The following is an 18442-nucleotide window of genomic DNA, read 5'->3' on the forward strand; positions in this document are numbered from 1 at the left end:
CATGAACTAAGACATTCATCTTAACCCGACCGTTTGTTATATAAGAGGAGATCGTATTCAAGAGAACATCCTTGTTACTGAAATTACAACTGTTGTTGACACCAGGCTCAGCAAGCGCCAGGTCCTGGAATGCACCTATCTATGATGTTATTGATAGGTTGAACACCGCCCCCACAGAATGATATCAACGGCTTCTTCTCTAACCCTAAACTGAACATGCTATTTCTTATTGATTTTGATGTTTTTGAATGTGAAAACCAAACGAATGTAGACCTCATACAACAGTATAAAACATTAAACAAGGCCAATTCATGACAACTTTAAAAAACAAATGTACTTTTGTGCACTGGCTTTCAGCCCTACCTTTTTCGTTTCTACAGTCACATAGAAAGTTGAAAATAAGTGAGCACTTACATTTTAGCATCTTGACAGCCACTTTGGTGACACGGTTGGGTTTGTCTTTGTCCATCCCCTGAGCCTCGGCCATCATCACCTGCCCAAAGCAGCCCTCTCCCAACGGCTTCCCAAGAACCAGCCTGAGACAAACACATCGAACAAACAATATTAACCATCCGCTTAGGGGATCGGAAGTCTTGCCAATTTGGTATCGGTTGTTTAAGGCTGAGATTCCAATGCATGTTCATTTTTACCCGTCTCTGGAAACCTCCCAGCGTGGGTCCTGAGGCAGTTCATATTCAGAGACCCCTGAGAGCATTGGGGAGCCACTGGAAGAGAGACGGGAGGGCCGGACCAGCATCCTTCCAGAGGAGCTGGAGTCTACAGACACCTGCACACAAACACTTACAGCTTACTCTCCATACAACACTGCGCTATAGAACCATGTGAGCAAACGATGAGTGCATGTCTGTGACTTTCTTGGGGTGTATGATGATCCAGCGGACCAAAAGATGATGTAAACTGTCAAAGTTTGAGGTACTGTACACAATTATTTGGTCTTACTGCAATCCACAGAATATCAAGGAATATGGGTTTTATACTAATATATATAGAAACCACAAAGATAAACAAGAGCTCACATGAAATAAAGCAAACACTTACAGCAATTTTCTGTTAATAATATTCATTGATCCTCTTGAGGTAAAATATTGTCATTCTACATGTCCTCGTATAAAATAGTCATGACTGAAAAATGGGCAGTCTTTGCACCTTTTTTTGACAGCCTCCTTAAATTCTTCTCAAAGCTGACCTTTTATTCATACTCAAAAAAAAAACAATACAACATGCATAACATTTTTTATGCATCTTTAAAAAGAAATCTGAATAAAGAGCAAAGAAGTGGATCGTCCAAAGTGTATGAGATGTATTCTGTGATATCATAGAGGTCCAAATCATTCAACAGCATTTGTGGCAAAACCAACAATCCTTTAAAATAAAGGTTCTGTCATCATTTACTCACCCTCTTGTCACTTCATCTATGACTTTTTCATTTTTCAGCAGAACACAAAAGAAGATAATTTGAAAAATGTTGGTAACCCAACAACGGCGGTCCTCATTGGACACAAAATAAATGTGAGTGAATGGGTACCGCTGTTTTTCGGTTACCAACCAACATTCTTTCAAATATCTTTTTTGTATTTTCGGCAGATGAAATATAAGTCATACTGGTTTGAAATGACAAGAGCGTGAGTAAATAATGACAGAATTGTCATTTTTGTGTGAACTATCCCCGTCCTAACTTAATACAAATCTAGATACGTTTCATCATTTTTGGCTAAACTATCAATTATAAAAATAATTAAATATGAATAAAACTGCATGACTGTCCTGCACTGAGCATGGCCTCTTTTTCTCTAATGAAAATAAGTCAAACAACACAAGCCCTACAATATCCCAACAACACTACTATCCAACAAACAATGAGCTGTTGAGAAAAGATTTGAGTTTGTGTTTAGTGGTAAAGATATCAAACCCCCTATCTACTTTCTGTTACCTGTCTGCGCAGAGGGATGCTCTTGGCTAGCTTGTGGACAGCCAGCTGACTGTTGAAGTCACTTTTCTTGGCCGAGCTGTGCATTTTGGCCAACACAGCAATCACCACCATCACGCAGATGAGAAAAAAGCCCACGCAGTAGATCAGCACCTCCAGGTAGGTCTGGTTGTGCTGTGGACCTGGGGGAGGATCTAGATTTGGAAAAAGGGAGCAATGCACGGTGGCAGAAAGGAATGAGCTTGGTGAAAATGATTTCTTTATTTTATAATCTTGCTTTTCCTTCTAAAGTTTGTGTCAGAAATAATTCTGAATGCAATCTATGGCTGCGTCTGAATTCGTTCACTTGTTCACTCATGCACTATTTCCTATATAGCGAATGCTAAAGAGTCCACTATATGGGGAAGTATATAAGTAAATGAAAATGCATGAAAAATTTCGGACACTGACGTAATATATCCTGCGACATTTGTCATAATGATTATATCACACCTGTGTGGCTTCATGGATTGTTTTGTAGTTTAGTTCTTTGTTACATTATTTGTCGCGTTTATTATTATTAGTTTTTAATAAAGTGTTTGCTTCGTTTATTGACAATTATATTTCATTACGTTTAATAAAATTACTTAATATATTTAAAATAAAACACTGATATTCATAACATTCATTAAATCTGTTTATTCTCAAAAAGTAGAAAATAACTGTCAACAAGAACAAACACGTTTATGAACGTAAAGTCACTCTCTTGCAGCTGATTCTAATCAGACTGTTGATTCGCATTGTATCATGGGAAATATCAGTGAATATGATCGGATGTACACTCAAAATCAGAATGCATTGTGGGTAAAAAGCAGTGAACAAATGTAGGGAATGAGTTGTTTACTCTGAATTCGGACAACACTACAAAATGGCGGACACCCGATATAGTGCACTATACAGGAGATAGTGGGCGAATTCAGACACACCTTCTGTTGTTCACCTCTTTAAAACATCAAATAAAAATGCTGTCACATTTCATTCCATGGACATGTGATTTCCAGAAAATGTTAGTGAACAACTCGAACCAAAAGGGCCAGATCTTAGCAAAGGTTCAACAGTTGCATTTTACTGGTAAAAGTAAATACTTGAGCCCTGTATTTACAAGCCTTCGATCGTTTTTGTTTCTACATAAACCAGTATGTTTATCTACTATTTTAAAATTGCACGCACACAAAAACAAAGAAAAAATGCAAACGCACAAATCTAGAGTTGTTCACGTGCTTGGCACATTGCATGCAACACAAACTGCTTTTGTAGCGTCATAATTACTTCTTTCATGGATCGAGTTTCTCGGCACATTCTTTTGCTTATGTGAGCAGCAAGAGAAGAAAACCACGGCTCATGATACTTGGCAGCTCTCACTTTAAAATGAGGCCAAAAAACAGCTTTATGTAAACTATATTTGCAACACAAATAGAAATGTAAATGGAGAAGAATGGCTGGGTGGGTAGACAATATCCGAGAGCTTATGGGTGGGAGTATAAATGGAGAGCGAGGTTATGTGGGTAAAATTACATGAGAAGTCTAGGAGAATAAGGACATTTCCTAAGCTATTTGGTTGCTGTTTGTCAACCCCCTGGCTTATGACACTGGATTGCATTCATTCAAACAATTCACACACACAAAACATGTTATTGTGTACACTTTTCACACAGAAAAGAACAATACACAGTCAAATGCATCGCTAAATGCTTTAAAAAACAACATGACACATACGGGGTGGATATGAGATTGTGTGTAACAACATGCTGCCTGTGTTTTCTTATTGCAGAATGTGAATGCAACATTATCGACGACTTTTGACAAGCATCTTGATAAACTCAATCTATTCCAAAACCGAATAGATTTGTCCTTTAGGTAAGGTGTTTATCAGTTCTGGCCCAAATAGGAAATGACATCAGCGGAGCGCTTATATTTCATGTCATTCTCTTTGAGATGCTTGCCCAATGTTGAGGCGTGAAGAAATGTTAATTGGAAATGGGTTAATGTTGAAAAACTAGAAGAAGCATTTTGTGATGTACAAGTACTGTCACAATGGAAACAAAGCTTTACCAAACCAATGGCCACAATGAGTCACACACTGTTTGCAGAAAATGAGGCCGTTGCCAAATATGATTGGAATTTTTGCCAAATGTGACCTTGTGGAAAAGATTCAATTGTTGCATACAGCTTGTTTTGTTGAGACTATGTAAGGTTTGACTTTGCTTTGATTCCATTTTTTTAAACAAACAGATGAAACATCTTTCTCCAACATGTTTCAACTGACATTTAACAGAAGAAGAGCAGAATCACAACAGGGGTTGAAAAATAGTGCGGTTCACAAAGTTTGCATTGTCATTTGCTATAGACTGTATAAACAGTAAATCTGGTGTCTTCTAGCTCTGACAATGTCTAAAGCACATTTCCACACCGTATGGAAACAACTGCACTAAATTCAACCCGCAGCGTGATCTTCCGCAGTTAGACAGAAAGAAACCATCAACCGAAAGAACCAAAGATACCTTTATAGACAGTCAACCATGCAGAATGATGGGAGTGGCCGATAGAGTTCCCAGCCAAGCAGGTGTACTCCCCAGCATCCTCTAAAGTCACATTCTTGATCTGCAGTAGCTCCATCTCCTTATCCGTGGTGTTGACGCCTGCCGTCTAGAGAAAAGAACCACAGGATGAGGCCGGAGAGCTCCGGGAAAACCCACCAGAGGAGAGAAAAGGCGAGATTTCCGATAGAGAGGCTTTGATCCGAGTTAGATGGGCGAAGAAAAAGTTGCCAATACCGGAGAAACCCCCTAAAACAAGATCCTTCACCATCCCTAGAAAAAATAAGACCGTTCTCTGATTGAAACTGGAGCGATCTATGACCCTGACAACAGATTTGTGGTTAGCTGGAGAACGGAGTGCACGGCTCCACCTGCTAAAGACCCAACACCTGAGGACGAGACATCAGAGAGGAGGGTGACGTCCACCCCATTCGCCACCCTATAGAATCCATCTCCACATGCACAAGATGGGCCACATGGAATATTACCAGCAGAGACTGTAAACTAAGAATGACTTTTACATATAGTACGTGTGCACGCTGTAAACACAAATTTAGAATTAGAAGTATTGATCATTAGATATTAGATCATTAGAAAGAAAAGAAGTACTAGCTGACAAATTAGAAAATCAAGGAGGGAAAATTGAAGTCGTACTTGAGCAACTATACAAAAGACCCTATTATAGACTTAATTCTCAAATTGAGTCGTGAAAGCAAAGTTGCACTGAAAATATTGTTGTGCAACCATTATTGTTTATAAGGCTCAGAATACTGGTTCGCTAATAAGCCATAAAAAGCTATTTTTCTTTACCACATAAGTAAATTATCAACCTTTAACGAACACCACTAGCATTCGTATATCGTATATTGAATAGTAGTGACTGTCACAATCTATGCATCTACTCATAGATCTTTTTTGCGTTTGATAATCCCGAATATACGTTATAGCCCAATAATGTAATTTGTTTGTATTTCAATTGTTAGGCTCTCCATTAGTCATAACAGCAGAATGTTTTACTAGATATGACTAATAAATACATGAAAGAACTGTGTGTGGAGTTCTTTGACAAATATTTAGAAATAATTGAAGTGATTAGTCGCAACTAATCGCATGTATTTTGTAAACAAACAAGTTTTTGCATACGTGTGTGTACTGTGTATGATAATTATGTATATATTAATACACACACCTGCTTGTATTATTTTACTAAATATTTATATAATTATATATATTTGTATATAACTTATATTATATAAATATGTTATTTTCTTTAAATTATACATGCACGTAAGCATTAAATATTTATATATTATATATTTATATAAAATAAAATAAAAATTCTATATGAATATAAAATGTATACACGTGTAAATATTTCTTTAATACGTGAGTTTGTGTGTATTTATATATACATAATTATCATAGACAGTACCAAACATATGTATTATGTAAAAAAAATCTTTAATTTTGCATAATATTATTCGCCATTTATTTCTTGACAGCCCTAGTTTTATTTTACACTTTGATTACTTTAGATTTTCTTTACATTTTTCCAAATGCTTATACTACTGGTACAAACTTTAACAACTTCAAGCTTTTTACATAATGAGTATATAAAACTAATGGTATATATATCGCCCACATGTTACTAAGTGCTTGAATTCAATTTCCTAATTCTTGTATCTATATAAAAGAAGAATTTTTCACCTATTTGTATTTGCTATATAAAACCGGATATTGAAATAGTGGAAATGTTCTGTTATTTGTAAGAACAAATAACATGTTATTATTATGCAAGATAAAAAAGACGGATGAAAAGATCAAAGAGCCAAAACAGTCCTGACAAAAGTAGTCAAGTTGTCAGAGGAAAAAAATAATTCACCCCTGAGTGAGGTGAAGGAATTTCGACAGGCACATTTAAGGTGCCGCTGAGAAGCCTTTGAAGGGCAAGAGGGTGTAAGTAATTCTTCAGAGGGCACAAAACACACCCTTATTAGGAGGGCAGAGCGTAGCACAGGCATGGAGAGAAGGAAACTTCCAGTATAAACAAAAGCCAAAATACTTCCAGTTGCTCTGCTGGGATTTTCCATGGCATCATTTACAGCAAAGGGCTCCAGAGAAAACAAGAGACGAGAGAGAGGGCTGATGTGTTATAGGTCAGCGCGACACCCTGTACCCCTGTCTAGCCGTGTAGTATCTGCCCTGACAAGTGTGTTACCTTTAGAGGGCTTTGTAACGGTGAGCCATGCTGATTGGTTGGCTTGGCCTATATAATTGGAAGCTTTACATATATACTCTCCGCTTTCTTCTTCTGTCACGTTGTACAGCGGCAAGACCTGTGTGTCCGAGCTGTTGACCCCTGAGTGCTGCGGAGGTCAAACACATGTTAAAGGGCAAGCACAAAGTCCAATTTGCATTGCTATTGGTTTTCATTGATTCTCACTGGAGGAGGCCACAATGCTCTTGATAGGCCGTTACTGATCTTATAAAATAAATGAAAACAGTCTGCCAATAGCACGGCTTATATTTTCACCAAAAGCTGTTAGTCCTGCTCCGTTCAAGGTTTTCCTGTTGTAACTTGAAGAGAATTACTTTGGGGGAAAAAACACCTACACAACAGGAATGATCTACAATAAGAAATAATACTTCAATAAGTAATTTTAACAATTCACAACTCATGTGTTATGCCCTATGAAGATATTTTGTTGGTGCAAGAACAAGCATTTGATTTTGCCGAACTGAAATGAATTTTGGACGACATCAGACTAGCAAAGAAAAACATTTCTTTACCTTTAAGATTCGAACGTAAGGCAGTCCGTCAGGTCCCACTCTGCTGCCGTTGACCTCGATGTGTTTCAGCCACTGGATGTGCGGCTGAGGATCGCTGAAAACTTTACACTCAAACTCCACATAACTTCCCACCACTGCGGTACGGTTAGCAGGCAACCCGGCTTGAAGAATTGGTCTGTGTGGTGAACGTTCTGTATCACACAAACATAAACGGTTACTGAGGTATATATACCTCATACATGCACACATTTCTGTCCATCCGAACAAATTGAATCTGATTGCAGATTATGTGCCGTTTACCGCTCCCCTAAACGTTGCAATACGATTAATAAAAACAGTTTACATGTCCATGAAATCTTTTCTGAACAGAACTACTGCGCAAGCGCACAGCTAGGGTTAACAGATTCGCTTAACAAATCCAGACCAACGGCCATTCAAAACGATCAAAAGTCTAGCTAAACCCAATTATCAACATCTGCTAAAGAACATTATTACACTTTTAACTTGCAAGAAAAAAAAATCCGGAATGACCAAGTACTTTAAACATAACGGGACCTGGCAACACTGCACACAGCTTCTAGCATCTCACGTCAAATTTGGTTTCTGGATGGAAGTCAATATAGTTAGTATCTACACATTTGCAAAGAAAATGTTTCCGAATAACACAATGTTCTTTATTTGCTTTATGTCACGTTATAAAAGAACCCACGAGCCCTGTAGAATCTATAACGCGTGTCTCTTGAATGGATAAAACATTTTCTTGTGGTTAGTTTAGTGTTTTTTTTATTTATTTGATGCAAACATTAGATAATCAAGACATATGTAGTCCAATTGAGCCATAAATCCAATTACAAGTGGATTATTCGGTTGCATATAATCCTGGCTAATGGGTGCTGACAAAAGGCTACTTTTAAACCTCTTTGGCTCTCAAAGCAAAGTGATAAATGCCTCCTCAACTGTAAATTGCTTTGGATGAAATCTTCAAGTGGATGAATAAATATAAATGTTGTAAACCCTGAAGTACCTAAACGCCCTTAAAACCAGAACAGCGACTGGAAGATCCATCGGGTGGTCTTAGGGTAGAATATAGTTTAGACGCTAATATCATACAGACTGTAGGGAGCAGCCTTCTTTAAACATGCTGACCAGAATCTCATGCTAATTGCTGCAATTTGGTGGAAATGAGCGTCACTGTTGTTTTAAGCCACAGCCCATTTCTCAAGTATTTTCACAGAGGGCAGTAGGTTTAAAAGTGAATTAAAGTGCAAAAAAAATCAAATAAAGATCAATGAAAGACATGTCAATTGAATCAAATGTGAAATTCAGTCATATATTTTAACATCAGATCACATGAATTTTCCAATTTTTATATTTTTAATTCAATTAAGCTGGAAAATAAAAGTTTGCAAGAAAACAATAAGGTGACAGGCTTTTGTGTCAAAACTATGTTCTTCACAAGTCTGAGACAAAACTGCTAAAATGCACAAACAAACAAACAATAAAGTCTTGAGCTTATTGCGATAGCATTTTTGAATTGTTGAAAAGCAGGTGCACACAAAAAAAAAACATAGTCAAACAATTTGACATACATAAAGGAGCAATGTGGAGATTTTAGCTGCATTAAGCGGTTAGGTTGCGAATTGCAATCAACGGCTCATTCCACCCCTCCCTCATAAAGCACTACAGCGGCTCTCACAGGACCAAGATTATGTCGCGTTTTTGCTTCTTTGCTGAAGGAGATACATGTTTACGTAACGCGTTCTGTAGAGCAGTTTGTCAATTTAGGGCTACTGTAGAAACAACATGGCGCATTTCATGCAAGGGGACCCACAGTATATGTAGATAGAAATAGGTCATTCTAAGATAAAAAACATAACGGTCCATTATGTAAGATCTTCTTACACCTCTGAAGACATATATATATATTGCATTTTTGTCAGTAGATTCTTATAAATATTCTAAATATTACACACAGCACCTTTAATAGCACTTTGTATATATCGCAGTTGTCCTTCCGAAACCTTGTATCTCCATATTTTGTGATTTTTGTGTATCACTATGATAAGTCACCCTTTATGTTTATCACTGGGTTTTGCAAATATCGTAACAATAAAAAGTATTAAAAAGTGTGGGTCAACTTTGACAACACAGTATGTAAACATTTCAAAAGTACAGGTTTTTTCCATTTCCTTGAAAACAAGCAAATTTGGACAATGTTTTAAGAGGACAGTGACGATACGCAAGATGTGCATTAGTGATAGAAACTGTAATAATAATTGTCTATAGTATCGTAATATACAAATTATTCACTTGATGTGTATCCCTTGCTTTGCACTTCACAGTGAGGATATTCAGAACTTCTCTCTTTGCCGAGAAATGAAAGAGAAATACAAACATGCATCACATATCTATTTTATTCTGACCAAAATACCAGCACATCACATGACATGCTTGTTTTGTTTGTGCAAATGATGTCATGTTGGTTTTCCATCTACATGAGGTTGTAGCTCTGATTTATTGTCTACTTAATGAAGTCATCAATCAAGTGTCCGTCCACCAATCAGCTTTCCGAACGAATTAATTCCAGATACTCTGATCTCATCCCGAGCCACTACCCGCATCTCTAACTCATCACGGCATCAACTAAACACTTTATCTTTTCAATGGATCATTTAACGCACACCATTAACAGACAAGAGTAGACGCGTGTATCCTTGACATGCACGTATACACAAGCTCTCCCGCACGAGGTGTAACGCCACACTTTACCTCAGTTCGCTGCATTTAAGTAATGATAACCATTAGTGGTCCCACAGCAAACCATTAGCTACATGGTAAACAACAGCCATTTGCATCTGATGGACTCGAGCAAACACTGTAGGGCTTCTATGAACCTCCCTTGGGGATCATTTGCTACGGTCTGTGCTAGCTAAACACGTAAATCGATTTAATCAAAGGCTTAGCGATAAATCAACAAAATTACACTGGTGGGGATGGAAAGATGGAAAGTGAAACAGCCCATGACCATGAAATGGTAAAAGAACACTTTCGTTCACCCTTAAACTTTAAAATGCAGAAGAACAGAGAAGAAATGTGACTGACCGACGACATCCAGCTGGTAAGTGTGATTGATGCTGCCATATTTGTTCTCTACCAAACAGGTGTAGTTGCCTTTGTCTGAAGGCACCACAGACTCCATTATGATGGTCCACATGTGCTCTCGAACCTGTAGCCAAAGAGAGGAAGACATATATTGATCAGTTAAGAACTGCGTAGGAATGACTTAACCTTTAAAAATTCTCCTAAAATTGAAAACCATTTCAAATGTATGATTTGCTGTGAAAATCAACATTGGACTCCATTGACTTCCATTGTTTGGAAAGATACATCTCAAATTATCTTCTTTAGTGTCACACAAAAAAAAGTCATTGGCAGGTTTTAAATGACTTGAAGGTGAACAATTGAACACTTTAATTTGTTATTGGTGGTGACCCTTCCCCTAAACTCAATGAGTAGGCTGAACAAAAGTGGACCTTTGTTGGCCCCACTCGCCACAAATCCAAGCCAACGCACAAATATCTGGACGATTAAAATCGCTTAAACCCAACACATCCCATGCACCTTGTATATTTAATATTTTAAAAGCTTGATTTAACATATTTACGACCCCTTATGGTTTCACCTGATGGTTCTTCTCAACGCGCTGACTTGGATATACAAATGATTAAGAAACATTTAGAAAAATGAATCTTTTTGTGGCTAAACAGATCTCTATATGTATATACATAGTAAAAGTATCTGCATACACGTACACAAAGACAAATTATTCCTCCAACCCAGTTTGAAGATCTAGAAAACTGCTAAATGCATTAGAGGCCCATTCAACATTTTAAGATCACTTCGATGAAAGGCTGAGGAAGTTTAACAGAGTATGTTGGCATCAAATCTACATCAGGTCAGTTTAACATCCAGTCAGGCACAAGATCAGAGCACTGGAGAACATCATGTTCCATGAAGAGTGGGAAACAAGCCACTCCATGTCCACTAAAACAGGCTTCATTTCAAGCCAGCAGGTCTGTTAAGAGACAACCATCAAACTTTCACGTAGTTTCATGTAGCGGAATACAATTGATATTCACCATAAAACACCAGATAAAAAAGACATTAACTAACTAAAACATTAGCTGGGCTTTTACAAGGCTTTATGAAATACGTACAAAGGGCTTTTGGTTGGGCGATTATTATGGCTTTTCAGGTTACAGAACCCCAGATGTGATCTGCTAAACTCAGTCTGCCTTACTTCCTTTTCACATACACTTAATGTAAATGAACAATTGGGCTGGACTCTTGTTAAACAAAGAGAACAGAAACCGGGCCGAGGGAGGGGGTTACTCCAAAAATCTGCAAGGCCCCTCACCGGAACCCCCTTCACACTTCTGTAGCTCAGAGAAATACTGGACGCTTCCACTCTTGTTGTCTTGACACGATGTTGAGATGAAATGCATTTTGCTTCGTGTACTTGTGCATTGTCGTGGTTTTATACAAACGTACATGTAATGGTGAGCGTGCGTGTGCATTTGTATGCATTGCAGTGGCCTCAAACCCACTCCAGATGGTAAAGTGTGTATGCGGTGAGGAGGGGAAGAGAACTAATGCCTCCCAGCTGGAGTACACCTTGATGAGAAACACAGACACAACGCCACGATACAAGCAGAGAACTTCAGAAAATATCACCCTAATACCATGTAGAGGGAGGAGATGTAGAGGAAGTGCATTTAATGCATTAATTATAATTTACACATTATGGAAAATTAACGCAATTACATGTTTATTTAATTATGTAATCACAGATGTGCAATATTATAGCAGTGCTACTTTGTCCAGAAAACTACGAGTGCACATGTCATTTTTTATACCGCAATTAATTAAATAAGAAATTAATTTTAAGATATATTTTATAGACAAAAATTTATAAAAAATATAAAGCCTCAGGAGAGACGTAGCGTGTCTCAGAGGAACACAATGTGGTTTCGTATCTAAATGAATACGTTTCTTAAGCATATCCATTGGGTGAATCAATTAATCAGTGACTCATTTATAAAGAGTCATTTACTGCATTCCTGAACGAATTCAGTATTTCTAACTAATGAATGGCATTTACCACTACCTACTGGCAGCTTTTAATTCTTCAAAGAATTTTAACAGTTTTAAAATAAAAAAGTTAAATAATAACAATACTAATAAAGTTTGCAAAAAAACTTGCTTCTTTACTTACCCTTATGCCGTTTCAAACTTGAATAACTATTTATTTGGCGAAAAGGAAGATATTTCTTAAGAATGTTAGTTAACAAACTGTTTTGGTCTTTAATTGTAATCATTCAGCCACTGAAAAACAAAACAAAATTATGGGCATTTTAGCTTCTGAAAATCTGAAGCTACTTTTTGTATTATCTTTTAATGGCTTTAAATGATATTTTGGACCCAAATGATTAGATTAATTAATCGCAACATTGTGTAATTATTTGGATTAAATCGCTTCACAGCCCTTAGAGGAAGTAAATATGCAGTGGCATTTTAAGGTAATATATTATCAAAAAAAAGTTCTCCAGAACATCTGTTTGTTTTTTTACAAATATTTTACCTTTAAAAGCATGAGACTGAAGCTGTACTTTGTTTGTCCAACCAATAACAGAGGAGTGTTTGGAAAACCTACTTGAAACAATCATTATGCATTTAAATAATACGGACAGGAAGTATCTTGTAAGAAAAAAATCACGTCTTTTAGATCAATGTGGGCGTAGCCTTAAGCAGGACGCTACAAAGTTTTCAAAAACAAGGAGAGCTCCTCTTGTTCTCCATTAGACGACCACATCATGAAGCAATCAAAACTTACCCACATGTCTGAATGAGGCCTTTAACTTAGTATACAAAAATGAATCCGAGCAAAATCTAAAACTGCATGGTAACAAGTAAATAAGCAAAAGTCTAACATGGAAGGAACACATTGCTGTTTGTTTCGTTACAAATACTTTTTTTTTAAGTGTTGTTATTTCGGGTCTGTTGATATCCAAAGATAAAGATTCAAATTGTGTGTCATGTTTTAATGAGTAAAAAGCACAAATCTGAGGGACTCTGTTCTCGTTTGTTTGAGGAGAACACATTGCGCAAGACGAGGACAGTCAAGTAAAGAAGATCTGCTTCTTTCAGAATGCAACAGATCTAGTGTCTGCCTTCCAGGCACGGCTATTCAGTTCCTGTCATGCTATAGTGAGGTGTCTGGAAGACCGATCTGTTGAGGAGGATTTCTGCCCTTCTAACCTCCAAACAAGAGTAGGGAGCCCCAACAAATGTTTCAAATGCCTACTTTAGAGAGAGTAGCTTCAATAAAAATGAACTTTTATTTATAAACCGCACATATTTGTTCATGTGAAAGCATCTATTTAAGAACATGGAGTATTTGAAGTGCCATTCACTTGTGTGCCACAAATGTTGCTACCTAAACAAAACCCCAAATCTAAAAATGGTGATAGTAACCATGCTTGTCATAGCAAAAAACACACTTAACGTGTCCAAGTTTAAACCAGGATGTTGGTTCAACCCTGTGTTAGGTATCCATGTCCTGGTGCTCTCACCTTGAAACCTCCTATTCGCTGGTCTCTCTTGAATTCTTTGCCGTTCTTGAGCCACTTGAGAGTCGGGGTAGGGTTACCGTTGGCCTGGCAACGAAACTTGACGGTTTTGCTGGCGGGAACGGCGTGGAGCTTCTTCTCCATCTTATCAGGTTGAGCCCAGGCTGGAGCCATCGCTGTGAAACAAGAATGAGCGCATAAGAGTATAAGGAGAAGGAAAAACATAAAATCTAAAAATATTTAGGTAGACCACCTCAATGGTCTTCATATATGTATATTCTTGTGTAACGGTTAATGTGACATTTGATTTTCATGACATAACCATTTTGTGGCACACATGTTTTCCTTCTTAAAATCTTAACAGTGCTTCTTAAAATTGTAACTATGCTTTAATCTACCAGTAATGTCAACATATAGACGGTTTCATCCTAACAACATAAACAAACGTAAACATAAACATGCGCATGCAGACTTTGGTGACCCCAACTTAACTTCCGGTACAGATTCACAAACAACAAAGTGCTTGTAGATTATTTCTGATAACACTCAAAAGAAACCGCGTTGAACCGTTACTTGGCTAAACTTGTCTCTCCAATATTTTGAATTTAGACTGTGATACCAAGCTCAACCACTAGATATCAATGTAGCATACGGTTTCTTTAAAAGCGACTACATCAAGGACGCATTCAACAAATTGTTTATTTAATAAAATGAACATACAACAAAATACAACGAATCGTTTATTTAATACAATTGTTACACAGTAAAATAATAATGCATATTAATATTAAAATAAATTAAATTAAATAGTTATATCATTAGACACTAGCCAAACACAAACCGGAAGTTAACTGGGGGTCAGGCACGCACGTAGATTCTACTATTTGTAATGTTATAGAACAAAGTCACATATGTTTGGAAATTATTGTGACATAATAATCAATGTTGGTGAGTTATTCATTTAACAGCATAAATGCAAATCAACAACAACAGCAGCAGCAGACAACACAGATCAAAGAGTGGAATGTTTGTGTGAGTCTGGAGAACATCATTAAGTCAGACAAAGACTAATCCATCAAAATAAACCAATACATTCAGTCTAAAAACTAGCTTCGGAAATTTCACTGGACACGGCTGTGGTTTATAAGACAAATATGTGCACTATTTCCTGTTATAATTCCATTTTAAAAGACAACCACAGCACTTTCATACGGAACTAATTCTGTTATTGACATTTTTTAGATATCCGATCTCCAAATTTAGAAAGCAGTTTTACTAAAAGTGGAGAGAGACTCACGAAGCAGTTTCTGGCTACTTGATAGCTTTGTCTCCTCTGAGGAAGATTCCTCTTCATCATCATCTTCTGAGGAAGCCAATCCATCTGTCAGAATAACAAAGTTTTTGTAAGGTTATAATCAAACAAACCAATAAAACTGAAAAACACAAACATTTCTTTTAGAAAGAAATTTTATATTCTAGCGGTTTCTCACCTGTAACATTTACATTGAAGTAGTCTGTGTGGTTGCTATTGTGTCCCTGAGCAAAGCAAGCATACAGACCGGAATCGGCTGGCTCCACAGCTTCGATCTCCAGCTGATCGTTTCTCAGGCGTGTGTGGTCCCCATCAACCAATGGAATGAGGTCCTTAGTCCAGGTCACTTCCTGTGCCTCTTCTTTACCTTTACAGCTCAGCTCCAGTTTGTCCGCCGGATAGAGAGTGAATTTTGTGGGCTCCACCAGGGCAACAGCTAGAAAACACACCAAAAAAAGAACGCCATTTAAATATAATCAGCCAAGATTTTTTTAAATGACTTGCAAGTTCAGTGTTCTGGTCTTAAACTGAATTAGTCAGATGACATTTTAATGTTCCTTCATTTACAAAATTGTATTTTGCTCTAAGTGTTTTTATGTTATTATGATGATCAATAATGGTGGTTTGAAACAGATGCAAGTCCAGTGTTATTAGAATTTGGCATCCTCCAGATATTAAACAAAAACACCTATCACAGATACAAGGCATATCAAATTTATTTCTGAATTAGTCAAGGGTCACTTGTCAGGCCAATTCTGAGAGGGATCTTAAATTTGATTATGTGATGCAAGGTTGGGGGCATTGCCTCAGACAAGGCCACCTGAGACCAGCCATTGCTGCTAGCGACCATTATAGGCAGGGGGGCTTAGCTCTTAGGATGGGGAGGCTTAATATAATTATGCTGATTCATACTCCATCAACATTTTGTCACCCATCTGTACCCATCATTGTAAATTCTTAAGGATCCTGATTCTAGTAAGGACACTTACAAGGACAAGCGTACTGTGGGATCGTCCCTGTTGGGGGTCCTCCTCAACAGAATAGATCGAAGTTGTCAAAGAGCACATACTGACTCCATATGCTAATTGTTGCGCATTTCTAAGAGTAAACTGAGGAGAGATTTTTGCATTTACAAAACAAATGGTAACTGCTTGATATTCAGATTGTAATTAGGTTTATTTTCATTTAGTAATACTATATCTGTATGCACTAAGGGATTTAAATGTTACCAAATGGTTTCCTGCAAACAGTGCGCCCAGGCTGGATAATTGTTCAAAAAAGGTTACATTTCCATGAAACGCTGCCGCTCGCTGAGAATGACATTTACACTATCTTTTCATAATGTATAGTGAATAAAGAAACAATGCTTGTCCCACATCTTCGTGAGTCCCTTTGATGACCCAGGAATAAACGTGACACTGCAAATGACTAAAGTCTGAGCGAATTCTCAAGGTTAAATACAAATGAAACTTTACTGACATCTGTGGCTGTTTATCATTTCCAAAAAAAATGTGCCTCACAGTTTTCAAAAAAACAAACAATAAACCAAGTTAAAGGACCAACTTTCAATGAAAATCTATGAACTCTTCTGTGTCGTAAATGACAGGAGGCCATAGATATTGTCAAAAACGTCTAAATTGTGTTCATTCAGGGTCATCCATTTTAATACCTTTAAATATAAATTTGTGATGTAAATATACACGTGTTAAATTTGATAAGATCATATAAAACAGTAGGACTTCCTGATATTGAAGAAAAGTGCAACATGCAATGCTTCCTAAATTAAATGTTGGATTAATGTTTTTTAAGCATTAATGTTATGATAATGTTACGAAATCTAAACTACACAATATTTAACAATATTTTAAATCAGACAATTACATTACCAACTAATGTGTTTTACACTCTTTCTGATTGTTGATCATCTTCCATGAACATGCTTAAATTTTAACTTTAGGTGTTTTTGAAATATTAAAATATTGTTATTGCAAACAAAGCAATATGCAATATTTCGATTATGTTTATATATCGTCCAGGCCTAGAAAGCAGCATTCTTTCCAGACATGGTTGCAAAACCTGTTGCATGATGAACCAATATTATATCATTGGTAGAAATTATTTTACCCCACCTACATGACCTTACTCCAGCCCTAGAAAAAGATAACATTTTGACTACAAAAACGAGATATTTTTCTTTTTAAACAAACTTCAATCCCTCAATTCTTTTCTTTCTTCTAGTGCAAACAGGATCAACTCAGATTGTGTTGTTTTTAAAAGAATAGGAGTAAATAAAGATTTAAAAGGAAGGAAACAGCTTGAGCAGAGCAAAAACATAGCCCAAGTATCCTCACGACTAGTTTTACTGTAGTAACTCCACCCCGTCACCACCGCTAACTCCACCAATAAAGGCAAGCAAGAGGCCTGCAGCAGCAGGTTTTTAGTTTTAGTATCCATGGCGACCACAGTAGGGTCTAGTTAAGGTATTTCCTGCTTCGCATGTGTCTAACAGGCTCCTAATCCTGACAAAAACGAGGCCCAGAGAGAGATCAACTTATCCCACCGAAACAAAGCTGAAAAAGGTTTGATGAGCTATTGTAGTCTTATTTAGCCACTTAAAATTTATTCCATTTCTTTTGTTTTCAGGTCATTATCATCATAAAACGAGAGGATCCATGAAAGCAACACAACCCCTTTGTGTACAACCAGTATAAAACATCAGCCTGAGAGTGCTAAAACCCTTAAACCAGTTCAGGGAAGTTGAACAGTGTACTAACATCTACATCTGTATCTCTGGCCCGTGTCAACCGAGAGCCATGCAGGTACAAACTTCCTTCCCCAAAACCATCACGGCCCGACTTGACCTCTGTCCTATTCGTACAGGCAAAAACACAACACAGCAACTGGCGAGCATTTCATACATATCCCAGACACACAACAGATCATAAATTTGTGACAATAAGGTTGCAATTTCCTCTTGGCACCTAGCATCGAGCAAAACGGATCCCGAAAACTTTACACGCCAGTCACTAGAGATGCTGTTTACTGTGAGGTATCAAGGGAGAATATTCAACAATAATTGCATGGGGAGGAAATAATGCAGCTGCCTGATGATTTATGGTCATTAATCGACATGCTTTCCTTCCAGGATATTAAATACTGGCATGCGACCAAGCCATAAGTCACTTCA

At 37.3% G+C, this 18442-nt stretch overlaps 1 protein-coding gene across 2 annotated transcripts in view; it reads right to left on the reverse strand.

The window, feature by feature from the left end:
- Nucleotides 1-18442, reverse strand: part of fgfr1a (fibroblast growth factor receptor 1a) — a 35258-nt gene that overhangs the window by 5808 nt on the left and 11008 nt on the right. The window contains exons 3-11 of one of the 2 annotated variants that reach the window (XM_056772483.1): nt 15434-15691; nt 15241-15324; nt 13947-14119; nt 10417-10540; nt 7315-7505; nt 4489-4633; nt 1952-2142; nt 651-787; nt 415-536 (exon numbers count right to left, since the gene is read on the reverse strand). In XM_056772483.1, coding sequence (XP_056628461.1) covers nt 415-536; nt 651-787; nt 1952-2142; nt 4489-4633; nt 7315-7505; nt 10417-10540; nt 13947-14119; nt 15241-15324; nt 15434-15691 — 1425 coding nt within the window. Of the gene's footprint in view, nt 1-414; nt 537-650; nt 788-1951; nt 2143-4488; nt 4634-6742; nt 6891-7314; nt 7506-10416; nt 10541-13946; nt 14120-15240; nt 15325-15433; nt 15692-18442 lie in introns of both variants that reach the window. The other variant, XM_056772482.1, reaches the window with a different exon arrangement.

This window comes from Triplophysa dalaica, chromosome 18 (genome assembly GCF_015846415.1).
Source record: "Triplophysa dalaica isolate WHDGS20190420 chromosome 18, ASM1584641v1, whole genome shotgun sequence".
Classification (NCBI taxonomy): domain Eukaryota; kingdom Metazoa; phylum Chordata; class Actinopteri; order Cypriniformes; family Nemacheilidae; genus Triplophysa; species Triplophysa dalaica.